A 20,554-nucleotide genomic window follows, 5' to 3' on the forward strand; every position below is an offset into this window, starting at 1 on the left:
TACAAAGAGCTTGGGTTGTCAACTATTAGGTAATCCCAAGATTAAGGCCCTTTCAAGGTTTGATCATTTATGATACTGTGATTTATTGGATAAATTCTGGTAAATTCCACCTATCTTTAGCTATTTGTAAATCATTGTGTAGAAGCAGTGATATTGGAAATTTTAAGCCTGTTTTCTGTAATTTTCCAGTCCTTCATCCCACAGACAATTTCCCCAGACCTTGTTAGATTATAAGAAAAGGTTTTACCTCTGAGTTTCCTTTCGTTTAGCTCTTGCGTGGAATTTGCCTCTATTTCCTTCTGCACAGGCTCAGTAAACATCCTGTACAACTTGGAGGAACCCGGACTGGCAGTTTCTGTGAACCCTGCTGGTCACACATCTTTGAGTGTTCTTTTCCCTTTCTGGGGAGAGTTGACTTCAGTTTGTGTGAAGTGGAGGGAAACTAAAGCCTCATCCCACACTGTTGTCTTCCGAAAGAATGCCAGAGAAAGAGACCAGTTAAAAGATGGTAGCCTGGCAGTGGGTTTTAATCTTCTCCCCTGCCTGTCCTGGGGGCCTCCAGGCCCTTCAGGGAGAGGAAGCAGCAGGGCCCATGGGATATTTACTTGGATCTGTCCTGTGGAAATGAGCTCAGTCCTCAGCTCTTCATGGCCTGTACCAAAACAGCTTGTGAAGAGCATGTCAAAGGAAAAGCCATGCTTCCCGGGTCACCTTTGAACGCATAGCTGTGTGAGGCCCGCGGTGTTGGCTGACAGATCCAAACATTCAAGAATGAGAGAAGCTGGAGTGAGCTCTTAGGAGCCTGGATGTAGAGGGAATATCTGTGGTTTGTGTCAAATAACAACAAATAATACAATTTAGTAACAAGTTTGATGTCCTTTATTCAAGGGCAGTGTATCCATGGTGTGGGGGAGCAAGTGCCTTACAAGGAGTGGGGCTCTGTTCCTGAGGGACGTGGGGCAAGAGCCAGTTTAGAGAGAGCTGCAAGCAGCAATGCGGAAAACGGCATGATTGGCCAGCAGGTCAGGGATTTCCTGGGAAGGCTGACAGGTCCTGTTTTCTAGGGTAAGCTGAGCTCGCTACAGCCGACTTGGAGGATTGTGATTGTGGTATCTTAGGTGTTCCTGGCATTGTTTCCTGCAAATGCAGACTGACTTGGGGTTAGATTTGTGGTGGGGGCCGGGCCACTGGGGTGGCCTCCGTCTTGTGGGTCCTGATACAGGAATTAACTTTATCAGCCATAATCACATAAATGAAATCAGGGGTGAGAAACAGGGAGAAAGGAGGCTCCGTCAATTCAAGATTTCCCTCTCACCTCCTTTTACCCACAGTGGGGGATAAAATCCATGGAACCTGGCTTTGTGGGAGGGGGTCTTAGACATGACAGACTGATGGAGTGTGTGCTTAGGGTCTAGGTGAAGTTTGTAGAAATATCTGAAAACGAATCCTTATAGTGTAAGAACTGGAGGGACATGTAGGAGAAAGCAGGCGCCTGTGCACTTGGTCATCCTGTGGGGGCTGGGGGACCCCCTCCAGGTTCTGCTGTTCCCTCTGTTCTGGACTTACCGTCAGTGACTTTCCAGGATGTTTCTGTAAAGTGATTACCGGTTGCGTGGGAGGGCTAAACCTGGACTGTATGAGGATTTGTTTTATCAGAAATGTTTGGCTCTCATGTTATATCAAAGCCTTAAGTGTGTAATAAAATTCGGGTAAGTTTAGAACGAAAAGGCTTTGGAAAGTTCTAGAAAACAGTACAGTTGGGATGATTAGGAAGAAAGCCCTGATAGGGGATAGCGCCTCGAGGCCACCAGAGGGCAGTATTCATTCAACAACTATTTACTGAAGTCCGTATTTCAGAAGCTACTGTGGACTGTGGGAAAAGGATGCAGCCCCTGGGTTGAAGACAACTTTGTACTGATTTTGTTCCTGACCCATCCCCGTTTTCTCTACCTGGATAACACAGATAAATAGTCATTTTTTTGTCTCTCCATCTTTTCCTTTCTCCCCAAGCAGAGTTATTCCACAGCATTCAGTACATAATATCTCTATATAGCACTTATATTTTTCTTGTTTTATTTAAATCCTTTATTTGAAGAAACATAAAAATTAATTGCTTTTACTGTGTGGCTTTGAAGTATTAACTCCCCCTCCCCAAAAGAGATTTAATCATTACTTTTATAACATTAAAGTAATTAAAGTCATTTACAAAGACTATCAATTGAGGCTCATTCAATTATGACTAATCCATTATAAACAAATAACAATCTTAAAAATGAAATTTTAGAATAAGTACTGTTTGACGGAGTTAAAATAGAGGAAGCTCATTGGCTGTGCTATACTGGACGGATGAAAACTGAAATGGATTTTACATTGTAGGGATGTATATGTTAAAATCCTATCATTCTCTTCACATGCATGCTTGCTTTTTTTATACAAATAACAGAAAGCTTCAACAACAAGGTCCTACTGTATAGCACAGAGGACTGTACTTAATATCTTGTGTAACCTATAGTGAAAAAGAATATATATGTATAACTGAATCACTATGCTGTACACCAGAAACTAACACAGCATTGTAAATCAACTATCCTTCAATTAAAAAAAAGAAAACTTCATTTCATTCATTTTATTAATGTAAACTCCTTTGAAAAACATTGAAAAGATTCCATAAATTAACTCTCCAATTTAATGCTTATTTTTTATGCTTCTGTCCATTTCCTGACACTTCTAGCATAAGCAGGGACATCTTCCCAGTAAATTGAGCCCTTGGAGCTCACACATGCAGTGAAGGACACTGGCCAAGTGACATGTATCTCATACTGTTTTGGTTTTCTGTCTGTTCTTTGTTTCAACCCACCCAGACAAGTTTATTCTTTTCTCAAACAGCCCGTGAATTTTCAGCATCCTTTTTGGCTTTTACAAAGTTGGTGCTGGCAACGGCTCTGACCATTTTTATACCAAGCTCTGGGGTAGCCACTCGGTTTCCAAGTACCCCAGGCTTTTCCATATTCCACTCATCCATAGCCTGGTCTGTACTCCTAAAGGCCTAATTTATCTTTTTTTTTCTTTTCTTTTTCTCAAATCTATCACTGACTCCAAAATATTGAATATGTCCTTTCCACTAGGCCTTCTTTAAAGATTGTCCCCTACAAGATGCCCCTTCATTCTTCAACTTACCTTTTCTGGAGAGTTTCTCTCCACACCTCTTTCCCTTCCCAATCTTGAGGTTGGGGTTTTACGTTTGGAATGATTTTTATGCAATTCTTGAAACTGATCCCCCATAATTAAGGAAATTCCAGAAGGGCACACTTCACATGCATTTACATGTGACTCTGTTTCAGTTTTTGGTCCATCTGAAGGGAAATCGGAGATTTGTTTTTCTAATTATCTGATCTTTCCCTTCCTGTGAGTTCAGGCTTCATCTTCAGAGTTCAGCACAGTGTCACTTAACTGAGGCCTGCAGGAAGCAGCCCACTCCCCCTCTTCTTAAAATCCAAGTCTTCACGCGAGTAGCTCTAGAAAGCTGTGCCTTCTCCGGCCTGGCTGCACACCTGGAAGTCTGCGGGCTCTGCTGGGGGACCTCACTCCCCTTTCAGTGTGGGAAGAATTCCCTCCTCGGCACAGGTCTCAGTGGTCAGGTCCCAGGTGGCATTTCCAGCCTATTGGCTTTTCCATGAACTGTAGGTGTTTCCAGGATACAGCGATTTTAAATGGTCCATCTTCTCAATGGGGAGCATTCTGACCTCCTCACTTAGGTTGGGGTGGAACAGAGAAACCCTTTCCCACCAAACAACTGGGAAGGCGCTGACCTGTCCCTTCCAAGGAAAGTGTGGGCCTGTCCGGGTTCTTCTTTGGCCCAGTCCACCCATGCTGGGCCTCCTGGCAGGCCCTATGGAAGTGTCACCAGGAGCCCGAGCCCATATTTAATTTGATACTTAATTTTGTATTCTGTCCTATATTTGAAGCCTTTCTAGGGCATGCTGTTTTGTGAATGTTTCTGTCTATTCCAGCATTTTGGCCCTAATGTATTTGAATGAATAAATGAAAGCACTTAATAACTTGTCAGTGAAAACAGTTGGCAAACTTTTTCTATGAAGGGTCAGATAGTAAATATTTTAGGTTTGTAGGCCATAGGTTTCTGTTAGGACTACTCAACTTTCTGCTCGTTGTAGTGAGAAATCTTGTTGCAGCTGATAGAAGTCTATGTTCCAATAAAACTTTATTTATAAAAACAGGTGGTAGGCCTGGGTTTGGCCCACAGGTCTTAGTTTACCCATACCTGGTTTAAGATGTGGTTTTCAATAAGTTAGGTTTGTAAGTTATTTAGTCTACCATACTGTTTTAACATAGTGCTAAGCAGATGCATAAAGTACATTGATTTTGTTGGATGACCTTTGATGTACTTTGAACGTACTTTTTTGAATGAGGAACAGTTGTTTCCAATGGCCGAATAATAATTATAATGCTTCAACGAAGTTTTCAGAGGATATGTAAGGGATCGTCTATATGTTGTGTTTGTAAGTATTTAATTTAAATTACACTTAACAACTGGAGATTTGATTTTAGTAAATGAAAAGTTTTGATAAGTCTGTTTGGCATGTACTCTTTAAGAAAAACTGGAAAGTTTTTCTAAGCCAAACTGTGACTGAGAAGAATATTTTTAAAAAGCTTTAAAAAAGTAGTTTTGCTTCAGGTAATGTGAATATAGACAGAATCTCTCTCTGTTTATAGACCAGTGACCTAATGTTTGAAGTATTATTCATCCCATCAATCTTCTGGGTGTGTGTTGAATAGAGGGTGTTTGTTCAGTGTAGTTTCAAAATGCAGGATGGTTTATCATAAGAAAAAATTGCAGGATTTGTCTGGTCTTGGCCTGACTTAGTGTCACAAATTACTTTCTGTTAAATGTGAAACGGGAATGTTCAGCATCACATCGAGGTCATCCCTGCAGCCAGTGAACCTCATGTGTCCTTCCTGGCAGCCTTTGTACCATCCAAGGTGGAGGAGTTTCCGTCATGGTGCCCAACGCTTGGCTTCTTGGCCTAGTGCCCTGCTTCCTCCCAGACCTTTCCATTCTGTCCCCTGGAACAATTCTACAGTGAGCACCCCAACTTTTACCCCTTCTCTAAATGTTCCCTTTACCTCTTTGCCATAAGGGAGACCCAGTCCTCTTTTTCTCCTGTCGCCTTCCGCAGTGGAGTTTGCCATCCACCACCTCCTGCATTATCTCGGGGCTCGAAGAAGTGGCCACTGCCAGATAGCAGGACATGTTCACACAGGAATATCTATGGCTTACACCAGTTGGTTAGACTGTCCAGTATCCCTCCTCTGCATTATTTGCTGACCTCGGACCTCTCACTTGCGCTTCTTAACTCAGCGAAGACTTGAGCTCTTGGCTCACTGCTTCCCTCCGTCCCTAACCCTGCCATCATCCTGAGTAATATAGGGTAGACTGGGAGGTCCCGTCCAGTTCTCTCACCTCCCAATCCAGGACTTTCCTTTCTACTCCAGCCACTTTCTTTGACATCCTAATCCTGAATTTAGCTATTTCCTGGGAGGCCTTCACTTCTGCATTGTTAAATCCCAACACCTGACTCTACAGCTTGCCTGGCATCTTACCTTGCGGCATCAGCTAAACCTGCTTAGTCAAAACCTCTTCACTTTCTTCCTTCTTACCAACTGCCTGTCTTTACTTCTCTCTCCTGCTTAGTGTAGCCTGCATGGTCTCGTACTGAGCCAATTTCTTGACAGCGTGTTCAGACTTGCTCTACTGACCTCTCCCATCTACCGGGGAGAACCTAACTGTTGACAGTCTGCTCAGGTAGTCTCCATCTGCACGAACTCCAGATTGCCCAGACTCTAGTTTTGTAGAGTGGGTCACAACAGATCCCAACTAGTTTCAGAATCATTAGTCCACTCAGTGTCTCTTGATTGAGAGGTAGTTTGCCCATGACCTGCAGGAGTGCTCCAGGAACTCCCTCAAGGAACTTCGGAATTCCCTGAATTCTTCTCAAGTTACCTTGGGATCCCGCACAAGTGCATACAGCTCCCCAGTTTCCTTCAGGGTTCTCGAGTCAAGTTTTAGCTCTTTCAACCTGTAATTTTACTTCATACCATTTATCTTATGGCCATGCCTTCTCAAACAGTGTTTTCCTGGAGAATAACCTCTCCAGGAGGTTTAAGTCATTTCATCAAGGCTTTTGTAGATGGCAGATAAGACCCGTGACCTTCAGGCTCATTTTGACTTTGGCTTTTGACTGGGTGCAGTTCAGAAGCATCTTGGCTTGCTGAGACACGCTAGAGTTCATAAGGCACTGTGCACGCTCTTGTGTAAGTGAGTCTCCTCATTCTGAGGGCTAGGAGCACGTTGTAGGAGCTGTAACTTTGCTTGAGGTCTCATGTTGAGATGCGTGTGGAAGTGTATGGTTCTCCCTAATCCACAATTGCTGTCATTTTGAGTCCAGTGTGTGGGGAGCTGTGTGACCCCACCTTTTGACATAATGCAATGGACACAGTGGCCTGGAGCATCAGCTTAGGGTTCAAAAAAGTGACATAAACAGTGTTCGTGACATAAACAATGATCATTCTCATCAGTGAAAACACCTATTAAAAAACCACATTTTGAAAAAATATTACAAATATAAAGGAGTAAATAATGCAGGCGATTTTAAGTCTTTTTGTTCTGCACTGACATTTGTTCTATTATTGGCCTGTTTCTGGAACATGGGCTTTCATTGTGTGGCCATTAAGGAATTCATCAAAATTTCATATCGCCTGTGTGGGTCTCCATTGTCCTCGCTGCCATCTGGCTGGGCTTTGGGCCGGGGTGATAATTATTTCATGCGGCACTGCCGGCCCGGCTCCCTGCTGTTAGCAAGTCTGTTTTCCTTCTCCTCCAGCTTTTCCATCTTCTGACTCCATTCTGTTCCAGGATGTGGGGTCATTGTCATTATTCTCGGTTAGGGGAAGCAAGAATTAGTTAACTCTGGTTTTCAGCTTTTCTGTTTCCCCTCAAGACATCAGTTGGGGCTCACATTGCTGCCAGAAGCCCTCGGAGTGTCTCCCCCAGTGTCGGTTCCATCCGTCTGACCTGGGATTCTTGTTTCTGCATCGTGGCGTCTCCCAGAGGAGAAGCCTCGAACTGGGGTGGAGAGAATGACATGGATTTGGAAGGGCAGGAAGGTTCATGCTCATGTTTTGAGTCTGGGTGGCTGGGAGAAAGCTGGTATCATGATTTCAGCAGAGAAGTGAGGTGTGGCAGTTCAGCCTTGGGTGAGAGGGTGAGGTCTTGTCTCACATTCGGCTTCGTGGTGATGGAAGAGGTGCCCAAGGGGAAACGCTCAACCCGGACGTGTCAGTGTGAGGCCGGAGGGGCACTTCGGGGAAAGGACTAGGGCTGTACACCTAGGGGTACCTGCTTGGGGTTTGTACTTGAAAGAGCAAAGTTTAGAAGGTGGAGGAAGAGCACCGGCCTGGTGAACCGAAGAATTTGGAGGGAGTGGTTGGCAAGTCAAGCTTCTCAGTTTCGAGGAGGGTGAAGTCATCCTCTGGGGAGGCTTTCCAGATGACCCCGTGCTCTCCTGCCTCCCACACGCTCTGTCACGCCCAGCTGCCCTCTGCCCTGGACCCTTCTCGGGTTTTGCCTGAACATTCAGGCATTTGGTTTTGCTTGACCATTCAGGCAAATTGTCAACTCGTTATGCTTGGTGGTCTGCCCATGTTGTCTCCCTTTTGAAGTGTGGTTCTAGGCCCGGAGAGCAGAATCCATGTACAAGCTAGGCTTCACAGAACCCAGATATGTGAGCTCCCTGCTGCTCTAGTGGATGGGAGAGCAATCATCCAGAGTATTGAGAGGAATCTGAGAAATCTCACTCACGTGTTAAGTCTCTGAGCATTTTCTATATCAGCACTTCACTTTCTGCAAAAATGCCAATCATTCATTCCATTTTGGAATTTTTTTTATGGTAGAGAGTTGATCTATTTAGTGGGTCCCGAGTCTACAATGAAACAGATTTTATATTGTGCAGATTTTTCTACAGAAAGTCTCAAAATCTATTGTGTGTTCCAAAATCAGTTTTGTAAAAACACACCAGAAGCTTGTAGAATTAATAAAGGAGACAGATTATTGATCTTATATTACTTAATTTTGTTTCAGCTTTATTGAAGTATCATCGACAGATTATAAGATATTTCCCTTTTTAGTTTTCACCAAGGGTAGCTTGGTGTTAAGTTTTTAAGTTATTTTGTTGATTAAAAAAATGTGCTTGGATCTAGCCATTAAAAATGGAGGACAGTAATCTTTGGACTGCAGTTTATACCTTGGCAGTACCATGAATTCGCCAGCAGGTGGTAGCAGAGAACAGGAACTGATTTCCTCCTTGGTTTCCTTAGCTTTCCAATAAAGAGCCAAAGAAAGCATTTAGAGGTTGTGGGTCGTAGTGACGATTTAGTCCAAATTCTTTTTCTTATAAGGAAATCAAGACTCACAAGAGCTTTGGATACCCAACACTAAAGCCGTGTTTATCAGAGACTGTTTTTACCAAGACTCAGTAAGGCTGCTTCTGGGAAAAATGGACTTCTAGGTATCCATCCAGGCTGTTTGAATCAGGATTGCTTAGAGAATGGCCCCTGTATTGTTTTACAAGCATCACAAGTGATTCTTTTACATGCAAAATTCTGAGTCAACAAGTGGGACTCCTTCCTACAGGGCAGGATTTCCTTATGCTGGGCCCTGAGGATACAATGAAAAAATCCCATGTTTTCTAAATGACATGCCTGCGGGGTGAGCCAGGTGGTGACTGTGAGTGGAGGGAACGGTGGGTGCAACAGATGGAAGCGTAGCGGGCCCTGCTGCTGTCTGGAGAGTGTGTTCTCTGCGGCCGCCCACCATTAACTCAGGGCACCCAGTTGTGGCTATGAGATAATGCATGCCCAGTGTTGGCAGACTGTTTCTTTTTTTAAAGAGAAGCTACTAATCCAGATCTTTGCTTCCTATTTTCCCGACTTCAACATTCTGTGTGGGCCAAACCAAACATGTGCACAGGTTGGAGTCAGCCTGTCGGCTGTGATGTCTCCTTTAGGCCCTGGGGCCAGTAGGGGGGCCCTGAAGGCAAATACACATTTGCTGGGCAGTGATGTGAGCATCACGGTCCCCGAGGAGTCGAAGATGCGGTGGGGGCCGAGGGAGCCCTCAACACTGCGTCCATCCGGGAGGTCAGGTAGACCTCCTGATGTTGAGTTCTCAAGGTCAGTGATTTTTTTGGGGGGGTGGGGAACAACCTCATTCATTTGTATGGGCGGAGTCTTCCCTCTGTATCTTAGCAGGGAACATTCATATCAACTTTTTTGTCTTATACCAGAATGTAGTTGTCTCTTGGTACCTGCAGGGGATTAGTTCCAGGACCCCTTAGGGATCCCTGAATCCAGGGCTGCTCTAGTCCCCCATATACCGTGGGTTCCACATTCCCAACCCTCAGGCGCAGATGGCCAACTATAGTGTTAAAATTTTTATTCTCAGCGCTTCAACTTTTACAGTCTTTAAACAGATGATTCCAAAACAAAGAAGTAAAATTATTACTCAGTCAAGGATATTTGGAACTAATCATCAGACGTGTTAGGGAGCCATCAGCAATATCTGCCTTTGAGATAAACAAGCTGGAAACTTTATCAAGCCCCTTGAAATAATCTAGGAGAAGCTTTGTTCCTACAAGTTGGCTAAGGAAAACTGATTTCTTAACAATTCTGTATGGGGACAGTAATTAATTCACAGTGGGAGTTAATGTGGAGATGCTGCAAGCCTGTTTGCTGTGGCCCTTTCTGTCACACCTTCATGTGTTTTCTGCTTTGAAACCATATATAAAAGGCCATGAATGCATTTAGGAAAACTTAGGGTTGTGGAATTATTTAGATATAATGCAAAGATGAAGCATTTAAAAATAGAAAGATAGATGCAAATGTATGAAAGGAAATACCATAATTAAAACATTTCTGTATGTGAGGTAGTGGGCTGGAGATTTCAACTTGCAAATTTAGACCTCTTCCTATGAAATTATATATAACTTTTTTTTGGAAGATAGGCATTTAGGGAGATAGTAAACCAAATTACTTTAATGGTTTAACTTATATTGAACTACTTTTGTGTATGGGGTATGAGATGGTATGGAAGGCCTTTTAAAAAGTCATCTTTATTGAACTTACATAAAATGCACAAAACTTTAAGTGTACAATTCATTGGCTTTTTAAGGACATATTTATTGAGTTATAATTCACATACCACACAATTCACTCTTTTGAAGTGGACAGTTCATTGGGTTTTAGTATATTTGCAGAGTTGTGCAACCATCACCACTGCCTAATTTCAGAACATTTTTATCACCCCAAAAGAAACTCTGTACCCATTAGCACTCACTCCCCATTCTTCCTTTCCCCTAACCCCTGACAACCACTAACATACTCTCTATTTCTATGAATTTGCCTACTCTGGGCATGTGCCATAAATGGAATCATACAATATGTGATCTTTTGTGTCTGGCTCCTTTCACATAGCCTCATGTTTTCAAGGTTTGTCCATGATGTAGATGTATCAGCACTTAATTCCATTTTATGGCTGAATGATATTCCATTGTATGATTATACCCTATTCTGTTTATTCATTCAGCAGTTGATGGATTGATGGGCTGTTTTCATTTTTTGGCTAATATGAAAATAATAGTGCTATGCATTCATTATTAGCAGCACTATTTACAAGAGCCAAGACATGGAAACAACCAAAATGTCCATTGACAAATGACTGGATAAAGAAGTTGTGGTATATTTATACACTGGAATACTACTCAGCCATAAAAAATAAAGTAATGCCATTTGTAGCAACATGGATGTACCTGGAGATCATCATTCTAAATGAAGTAAGCCAGAAAGAGAAAGAAAAGTGCCATATGGTATCACTCATATGTGGACTCTATAAAAAAAAAAGGATACAAGTGAACTTATCTACAAAACAGACTCATAGTCATAGAAAACAAACTTTCGGTTTACTTATGGGTAATTGGGGTGGGAAGAGGTAAATAGGGAGTTAGAGATTTGCAGACACTAACTACTATATATAAAATATATCTATATATCTGTGTGTGTGTGTATATATATATATATATATATATATACACAAAGTTATACTGTATAGTACAGGAAACTGTATTCAATATCTTGTAGTAACCTATAATGAAAAAGAATATGAAAAGGAATATATGTATATGTATGTATGACTGAAACATTATGCTGTACAGCAGAAATTGACACAACGTTGTAGACTGACTATACATCAATTAAAAAAATGAAAAAAAAAAAAGGGAATCATTTAGGCAACTCCTGTGTCACAGGTCACCTTAACTCCATCCCTCAATGCCAAACTTACACTGGGGAGTAGAGTGTATGCTAGGTCCCAGGGGTGTAACTATCAATTTGAAGTTCATATAAAATAAGTAGTGACTCTCACCTGGAATAGAGACACACTGTTTCCCAAAATGAATGTTTCCCACAGTGATGACTCTCATGGTAATTCACTGCGAGATAAGCAGGTAATTGCTGAGACTTGCTGTGTGTGAGACATTTCTGCACAAAACAATGATGTCTCTTGACTCTTGAGAACCCATGATTATATTAAGCATTTGGACTCTATTTAAAATATCCTGATAATGGATATACACATCTCCATGTGCCTTGTATGCTGTTTATTTAAAGACTCCTTGATCTAGGAGGGAAAAAATCACTTATGCACTAGACTAGGCTTTTGGTAGGCTTTTTTTCCCTTGCAGTGTTTCCCCTATTGTCTGAAACAGCGTAAGTTGGAATATGAACCGGTACTCATAGACAAAATGCACTTTATTCTTTAGGAGTAGTTTTTGTGATTGTTAACAGAACAAAGCAGAGCTGTAAAACTTGAGCACGTTTTTCTGTGTGATTTTTTTGTGAATTTAACTAGCTGCTAATAGGGCTCAGGTTGTCTTGGATTTCATATCTAGATGAAACCTGGCACAGAAATCGTCAGCCCTGGAGCAAATCTTCCTTTCTTCTCTTGGTTTTATTTAGTCCTTTCCATCTGTTTTCCATTTGTGGCTTATTAATAGTTGTGGTTTAGCAAAAATAATTTGAGACTGTAAGCTCAAAGTTGGTAATGGTATGGGGACGTGGCCATTCTCCTGGACCAGAAATTGTGTTTAAACTCATTTTTTTTTGCCCCCCAAATCTGAGGGTAGCTGGCATTTGACCTAATGATGATTGAGTGAGAATTTTGAGTGTTTATAAATACAGTTGGTGTTTAATTATCCAGGAACACACGAGGAGCTGTGCACTTTGCTGTCTGTCTTCCCTTCCTGGCTGTGTGTAGACTGTGGTCCTTCCCAAGAGAAGGAGGAACAGGAGGTGTAATTTACACTAGCCACTGAGACCAAGGGCTTACAGTGGGCAGTGGGGCAGAAGATGTTTAGATTTTTGACCACTATGAGACTTTGGATTCCATATAGAATTCTGTGATCGGTGCAACTCTGATACCACTATCTTGGAAGACTTGTGAGTTGGCTTTGGTTTTGCTATCAAGTGATGTTAGCATTGGCAAAAACAGCCCTGGTATACCCTGGAATATTATGTAGTGCAATGCCAAATCTTAACAAGAGAGGCCAGTGACTTGAGAATTATGTCACTTAAAGCAATGTTATTTGCTGAATATACAAGTTAACCAAGCACATGTTGTAATTCAGAGGGTTAACCACATTTTAGAGAACTGCCTAGGCTTAAAATGCCGTTTTGACCACATATTTCAAAACAGGGTTAGACTTTTAAAGAAATTATTTCCAAGAATTGCTTCATCTTTTTGTGTTCCTAGGGCCAAGCACCATGCCAGTTATGTGCATAGCAGTTGTCATTACATGATTTTTGGATGAATGAATAACTAAATACTTTCCTAATATCTCAGTTAAGATTAAGAAAGATAATTTAAACGGAAAGTTGAATTTTAATAAATTCTTTAGTCTGGAGAAAAATTTATGTAGAAAATCAGTGTTGCAAAGCTCTTGACTTTGATATTTTCATCTAAGAATATTTCCTTTTAAAAATGTGTGCCACTAGAGTGACATGTTGTCACGGACTCTCTTGTGTGTGTGTTTTTGAGCTATCAACAAAGCTAGGATGAATAATTTTGGGGACTGAGGCAAGTTCTTCCTCTAAAACACAACCAATCCCCATCTGCCACCAGTACACCTGAAATTTAACCATCAGTTTTGCTTTTCTTGTTTTTTTTGGTCTTGTTCTTGCCTTGCTTAAACTCTTTGTAGTGCAAATATTCACAGGAAGAGTAATTAGATTTAGCATGAGTGACTAGTATGTGTAAGCCTTATCTCAACCAATGAGAAGGTGAGTAAGGCAGTCCAGCCCTTGAGAGATTGCAGAGTAGGCTGGGGTGGCTGGGGCTGGAGCTTCCTAATTACATTGTGCATTTCACTCGGCTCCTTCATAGGCACTCTCATTAGATGTTCACTGCCTGTTATGTAGGGACTGACCTAGATCTCAACTCAAGCAACCGTATTGTAACTTAGTTTCCTCATATCAAGATGGAGTAAGAGCATCTACCATATAGAGTTGCTGGGAAGACTGTGGAAGATCGTGCACAAAGTAAACAGAAAAAGTGTTGGCTGCTGCTTTTATAACTGAGGGGACTGAAGCCTGGAGAAATTAGGAGACTTTAATCTTTGTTATACAAAGAAGTCCAAGACTCCCATCTCAGCTTCTCTGACTTCAAATTTTTATCAGGGTAGCTTAAAAAGGACAGAGCCTTTTCTTTGGGGAAGAACTGACTTCTCTAAAATTGTGAATTACCTTTTCAATAATTTTACTCTGGGCCAGGAAAAAGCTAGGAGGTAGACATTCTTTTCTTCTATTTAAATGATGTTTAGTTTTCACCTAATATTCTTGACTATGTGCCATAATCCTTGCATTTGTAGATTTTAAGCATGGGACCAATGAGGTTGGCAAAGTTCCTGAATGACAAATAATGATACATATGTCTCATGGAATTCATTATAAAAATTGGACCTGTTGGGTGGAGTCATGGGTGTCATATAATGATTGCTTCAAAAATGAAGTTTAATAGAAGAAAAGGAGAGGAGGGTGTTTTTAAATTCTTTGACAGCTTTTTAGAGACTGAAAACACAGCAGCTCCTTAGTGTGTGCTGGCCTGGGGCTTCTGTCTGTGGAAGCCACACCCTATAAGGGCTCTCTCATTGGAAGGTGGACACTAGGTTATGTCCCCCAATGGAAAAATTAAGGCAGCTCTATCTTTTATGAGTTGTTTCATGGTGTGGTTCTTGTGTTGCACAGTGGCTTCTGATGGTAAAGATTTCTTAGGCTTTTGGTTTTTCTTTTTTCTTTTTTTTGCATTGCTTATGTTGAAGTGATTGGCATGATGGTGATCGTATGTGTGTATCTTAAATCTCATGATCTGGTGACCAACCGATCAATTTAGGAACCTAATTTGGAGTCAACTATGAGCCCAGTTGAGTCTCATAGCCTCATTTTCTGTCAGCAAACATCCCTTCCCCTCTTTTGAAACATGCTCAAATGGGCACTGTGTTTTTGCTCTGCTATTCACACAAAAACATGGTCGAGACTGCTTTGGGGATTCTGAACGTCTTTTAAGTGGCTGCTTTAAAGGAATTGAAAATTTTAAACGAGGTGAGTGCCTGCTATTTGGCATTAGTGAATATTTTGCTGATAACCAGTCTGGTATGAAGTTCTTTGAGAAGCTCCCCAAATGTTTGGGATTTAAGACATGTGGATTACGTGGTCAGAATTGGAACTGAGAGGTGAAGTTTCAGAGAAACTTGTTACTGATATTGGTGGGAAATCTCATCCAGCAAGAGGATTAAAATAAAACTATAAACGAAACAGTAAAGTGTTTGAAGATAATTCTCATTGGTTTATTAAATTAATATATTTTGCCTGAAAAGAAATTGCTTTTTTGAAATTTGGGAACTTGGCACTTATTGTAGGTATATTTGGCTGGTAGATACTTTGTTCCATAACATATGCCTTTTCAAAACTTGGTATCAAGGACTTCTCTGGAGGCTACAGGTGGTAAGACAGGTTTGGCAGCTTTGTTTGTGCAGAGAGCGCTTTTGGCACGATGCTCCGCCCTTAACATGCTTGGGGAGAGTAATTAAACTTCACAGGGAGCATCTCGTCCAAGAGCCTCGCACTTGGCCGTTTCGCTTCTTAGTGTCTTTCCAACAGGATATAATATGTAGTCTTTTTTTTTTAATGGAGGGGTAAATATTTTCACATATCATTTGTGTGCTGTGAAGTAGATATGGCAAATACTTCTTTTCTGTTAAAAATTAGGGGATAGACGGGGAAGGGTACAGCTCAGTGATAGAGTGCATGCTTGGATTCAATTCCCAAGACCTCTGTTTAAAAAAAAAAAAAATATATATATATATATATAAATAAATAAACCTAAATTACACCCCACCCTAGGCATTAAAAAAAAGTGAGGGGATGAAACAGTACTTATCAGAAGCGTGTAGAGTGAGATGGGTCCAGGATTAAACCCCAGATGAAATTTGATGTAGGTCTTAGGATATTTCAGGTGGAAATGATTTAATTTAACTGCGTTAGGAAACTATGGAAAGGGACAAGGAAGAGGGAAGAGAACAAGTTTTTGTAAAAGGCAAGGTGTGGCTGTTTGACTCCATAGTGATTACTCCTGTTTGTGTTGACAGTTGATAACTTGGTGGGAAACACGTGGTCTCTGTTTAGTTCCTGTGACTCACAGCCTCATTACGTAAAATGTATCACACCTCAAATAGCTTGCTAATGAGTGTGGCTCAAAATAATTGAAGAATGCAGTGAGTAATTGTTAGATTAGAGCTATTAGACAAACAATAGCTCTTTAGAAATTCTGGAATTTCTTTTAGCATACTAGATTCTTAAAATACAGATGGGCTCACATTTTAAAGCATGATTTCATTTTTTGAAACAAACTGCCTTCACTGTATTTTGAGGTCCTTTATAGATCTCTATTATGATTGTTTTTTTTTTAAATCGTTTCCAGGATATAGAAGGTAGTCGAGTGGAGTTTTATAGTGTGGTAACTCAGTTTCTTCCTTTTAAGTAAAGGGTGTTACTTCTGGCAACAGGGACTTTCTCTTTGCTAGGATGAAACTTATAATATTCATTCTACAGATGGATAGTAACAGCTAATTGTAGGAGCTAACATTTGTGAAGGCTTTTCCTCCATCAGGCTATGCTGAGGGCTTCATATTCAGGATCCCATTTAATTCTCTGTGCAGCCCCGGGAGATATGTACTTTGTATCTCCATCGAACCTGTGAGAAAAGGAAGACGTTCGGCACCCTGTCCAAGGTTACAGGTAGGAAATGGCAGAGTGGAGATTCACGGCCCTGGCCTCACCTGATCGTGGGAGGTGCCCTGCTGTGTGTTTCTTAAGGTACATGCCCCAGGTAGCTGCTGTAGACCGAAAACCCCTGCTATGAATTTATGCTTTCTTCTTCGTTTAAAACTCGTGGAAAAGCTTTTTGTGTGTTTAAATTTCTTAGGTGGGTTCTTAGGTGAGTTTGTATTTATATGGATATATAAACTGCTAATTAAAAATTTTAGTTTACAATGATCAGATGTTTTTCGTTATTGAAGTAGCTGGTATATACAGGATGAGCATTTTGTAATGCTCATGAAAATGTCAAGAGAAACACTTAAATCATTTACAGAGTTTTCATTTTATTAATATTTAGAGTGCCATTCTCTCTCTCTCTCACACTCACACACACACATTCATTATGTGTTAAGACACAAATCTCTTTTAATCAGGAAAATTGAGAAAAAGTTAATTGAACATTTTTTAAATTTACTGAGTTACCTTTTATACCCTTAACAGTGGAGGATTATTTTTGAATTCATGGCATCGTCCATGGTAAAATACACTAATTAAGATTTAAAAAAAATCTAAATGCAGATGGAAGACAGCTTCATTTTTTTTTAAGTTTAGAAACGCTATCTGATGTAATTGAGAGTACTCTTATTGAGTACTTGTGAAATGCTGTAAGTTTTTGGTATCTGTTGCATCTGGATGGTTCTGGAACTTTCTACAAAGTTAAACTCCCTGAGCCTCAACTTTCTTACTAGTGAAAGGGGAACAGTAAGGATTATTAAACTTAAGGACTGTGTGTATTTCATAGATAATGAGAAAAAAACACCTACCTGGAAACTGATGTCTTTTTCTTCTTTTATCCTTTAAATGTAGGCAATACAGGAAATTGACCCAAATCTGATGGATTCTGACCTGTTTTGAATGTTTCTTTGAAAATATAAATTAATTAGTATCTGTTGTACGAGAAACACCTATGGTTGTTACAGAATATACCTAAGCAAAAAAAAAAAAATTAAAATGAGCTTTAATTCTACCATTTAGAAATAATTACTGTTAATATATCCTATATTTATTTATATAATGCATCCTTATAGAGTTATAGGAATTGGGATCATATTCCATGTACTGTTTTGTAAATTGCTTTATAATTAATATATTAAGTGTTCTTTACAAGTGATAAATCTACTTTTATGACATGAACTTAAATTTGATGTAGTTTTCTGTTTTATAGTTATATCATAATGTATCCAATTTCTTATTGTTGGGCATTTGGGATGTTTATAGTTGTGGCCATTATACATAATGCTGTGGAGCAGTTCTTCTATTGATGTCTCTGTGTTCTTGTCCTGTTGCCTTGGTATAAATTCTTAGATCTGCACATTGTGTGCCCAAGAGTAAGTGTGTTGAAGACTTCAGACGCATATCACAATAATTGCCTTCTCAAATGCTGGTGTCATTTTATATTATCTTCAATAGTGTACAGAGATGCCAGAGTCCCATGTCCTCAAATGTAGACTATTATTTAAGAATCAGCTTAGTTTTTACATTCTGTCTTTGTAAGTACTGTATAAATGAACTCTGGTCTTATTATTTAGATTTTGGTAAGTGTATATGAACATCAATATTTTGTACATATATACTTTATTAAAGTAAGAGTACAGTAATATTTTGACATGTGGAAGGAGGTAGTCTGAAATCTGCTGCATACTGGGATTTTTGCCTTTTTGTAGTCTTTTTGGAGAAATGAACCATTCTGGTTAGTTGGGTTTTCTGAATGTCTCTGTATATTCCATTATTTCTACTTTTAATTAGTATTCTGAGTCTAACTCAGCTTTGTCTATGTGGTGCAGAGGATTTCCTTTGAGAATTAATTATTGCAGTGTGTTGTCAGGGTGTTACTGGGAGGTCAATGCATGTAAAGAGGTCAAGCATATACTGCTGTGAGCCACCCTGAGACGCTGGATTGCACATTATAGGCTAATAAGTAGGTGATATTTACTCTATTTCAGATGAGTAGTCTGAGGTTCATGGAGGTTATTTAACTTGCTTAAGATAACACAGCTATTGGATAAGGAAAGTGGGATTTGAATATGCTTTGGTCTGACTTGAGTCCTTTCTCTTTCCATTTCATTGCTTACTACGCTGCCCTCTGGAAGGCCCATCCCATGCTGTTGACTGTCACTCTTCACTGGTCCCCGTATGTCTGTAAGGCACAATCCTTCATTCTTCTAACTCGCTTCTTCTGTTCTACCTTGATTTGGGAACATAATCTCCAGACTGTTTCTGTGGTGGATAATTAAGTGTTGGTGGCTCTGAGGGGCTTTCCCATGACTAGAGAGAATGGACTCGACAGCTGCTTTGAATGGCCCTGGGACTTTTTCATGCTTTTTCAGCCTTGGATAGGCGTTCTCAGATAAATGAGATGTTACTCTATTTTCACTAGTTGGGAATCAGCGCTTACCTTGAGTTTGTCTTGCATCTATTTGGGGAAAATTGAAGAGTTTGTGCTGCCCTTGTTCCCTGGGATAATCCACGGGCCACTCAACGTTATCCTCGAAGGAATGTGCCATTCCATTTGTGTATGTTTTGCTTATGTGGCTGTGAGCGCCTTGCATTTTTTTTTTTTTTTAGATTTCCATCCAGTATCCAGGTAAGTACATGTAATGGAGACACTTAGCAAATGTTTAATTCATGCAGCGATGTAGCCCTTTTGTAGATTAATGCCCTGTGTAGGAAAGAATGTTACTTCTTTGTGTATTTGAGTGTATCCCCTCCTGACCCAGCTCCTGTCCATATTTATAGAACCAGCTTATGAGAAACTAACTTGAAAAATGCCCATTGTTTTGTCAGTTAACCATTATTATGTGAAGGTGTGGCACTGCTGGGAACTGGGGAAAGAAGCAGAGCACGTATAGGGACTCTTGGTGGACCACAGAGCTTGCAGCAGTGAGCAGGGACAACAGGAGCTCTGAAGCTCACCAAGGATTTAAGATTAGTGATTTCCCAATTGTGTTTCCAAGATCGAATGTCTTCCTGCAGTGGCAGGTGGAGCAAGGACTCTGCTCACAGGTGGTGGGTCCATCCTTAGGACTGGTGTTGTCACGAAGCACCTGCCGCACCCTTGGCTGGGGACCCTGTCCCAGGGTGTTCTTGGAGCAGCTTTTCCCCACTAGGGCCTCCATTTTTCTCTGCTACTATTTTCCCTATGGAATCCCCTTTCCTCCCAACCACTCCACCTCGAAAGACAGAATCCGTAGACACTTTTCTAGCATTTCAGTAAGAACCTTGGTGGTGGTACCTGTAGGTGTTCTGTTCATATGTAAGTGCCTTAAGTGGGGAATTGTCTGGTTAAAATATGTCCCATCTTCCCTCTCTGTCTTTTGTCTATGTCAGGATTTAATAGTTTTCTCCCTAGAATATCTCAGTAAATAGCTCTTTACACAAATCAGGGCCATTTCATGAATACCTTTAAGGAGAGTCATGTCCTTTGCTATTTGCTTTGTAATGAAACTTGAGGAATTTAAGGATGGAGTTGAAATTAATGATGTGGTATATAGTTGGTATTTCAAGTTTATATCTTAATCTGGTTTTATTTACTCTTGGTAGAGTAGATTGCCCATAGTGGGTTTTTTTTTAATAGAAAATTTGCTAGAAATTAAGCTTCTAACTTTTATCAACCATAAAATGGTTACATTATAGAAAACACTCGTTTTTGGGTTTTTTTGTTTATATTTGTTCATACTAAGATGGTTAACCTTTCTCTTTGTAACACAGAACCGCACATAGAATTTCCTATATGGAACAACTTTTGGTGATAATATGCACATTCTTGAAGTGTGACATTAGGTGCATATTAATTAATCTCACGCTGAATTTGACTTGTGTATTACCCCTCATTAGGAGAAAATTAATACCCAAATCTGTCTTTCAGGCAGTAACACAGAAGAATTTTGAAACGAAGGATTTTCGAGCCTCTCTAGAGAATGGTGTTCTGTTGTGTGAGTAAGTATTTAAAACATTTTAAAATAATTCAGAAGGGAAGTGTGTGGGGGTGTGTGCATGTGTGCACACGTGCATGTTATGAGGCGTCTTCATTTCTGCCTCCATGGACACCATAGTCACA

General features: G+C 40.4%; 1 protein-coding gene across 5 annotated transcripts in view; it reads left to right on the forward strand.

The window, feature by feature from the left end:
* Positions 1 to 20,554, forward strand: part of LMO7 (LIM domain 7) — a 182,569-nt gene that overhangs the window by 39,473 nt on the left and 122,542 nt on the right. For all 5 annotated transcript variants that reach the window (XM_072976365.1, XM_072976364.1, XM_015244437.3 and 2 more), the window contains one exon: positions 20,363 to 20,433. In XM_072976365.1, coding sequence (XP_072832466.1) covers positions 20,363 to 20,433 — 71 coding nt within the window. The remainder of the gene's footprint in view (positions 1 to 20,362; positions 20,434 to 20,554) is intronic.

The sequence above is a fragment of the Vicugna pacos genome, chromosome 14 (genome assembly GCF_048564905.1).
Source record: "Vicugna pacos chromosome 14, VicPac4, whole genome shotgun sequence".
In the NCBI taxonomy this organism is placed as follows: Eukaryota; Metazoa; Chordata; class Mammalia; order Artiodactyla; family Camelidae; genus Vicugna; species Vicugna pacos.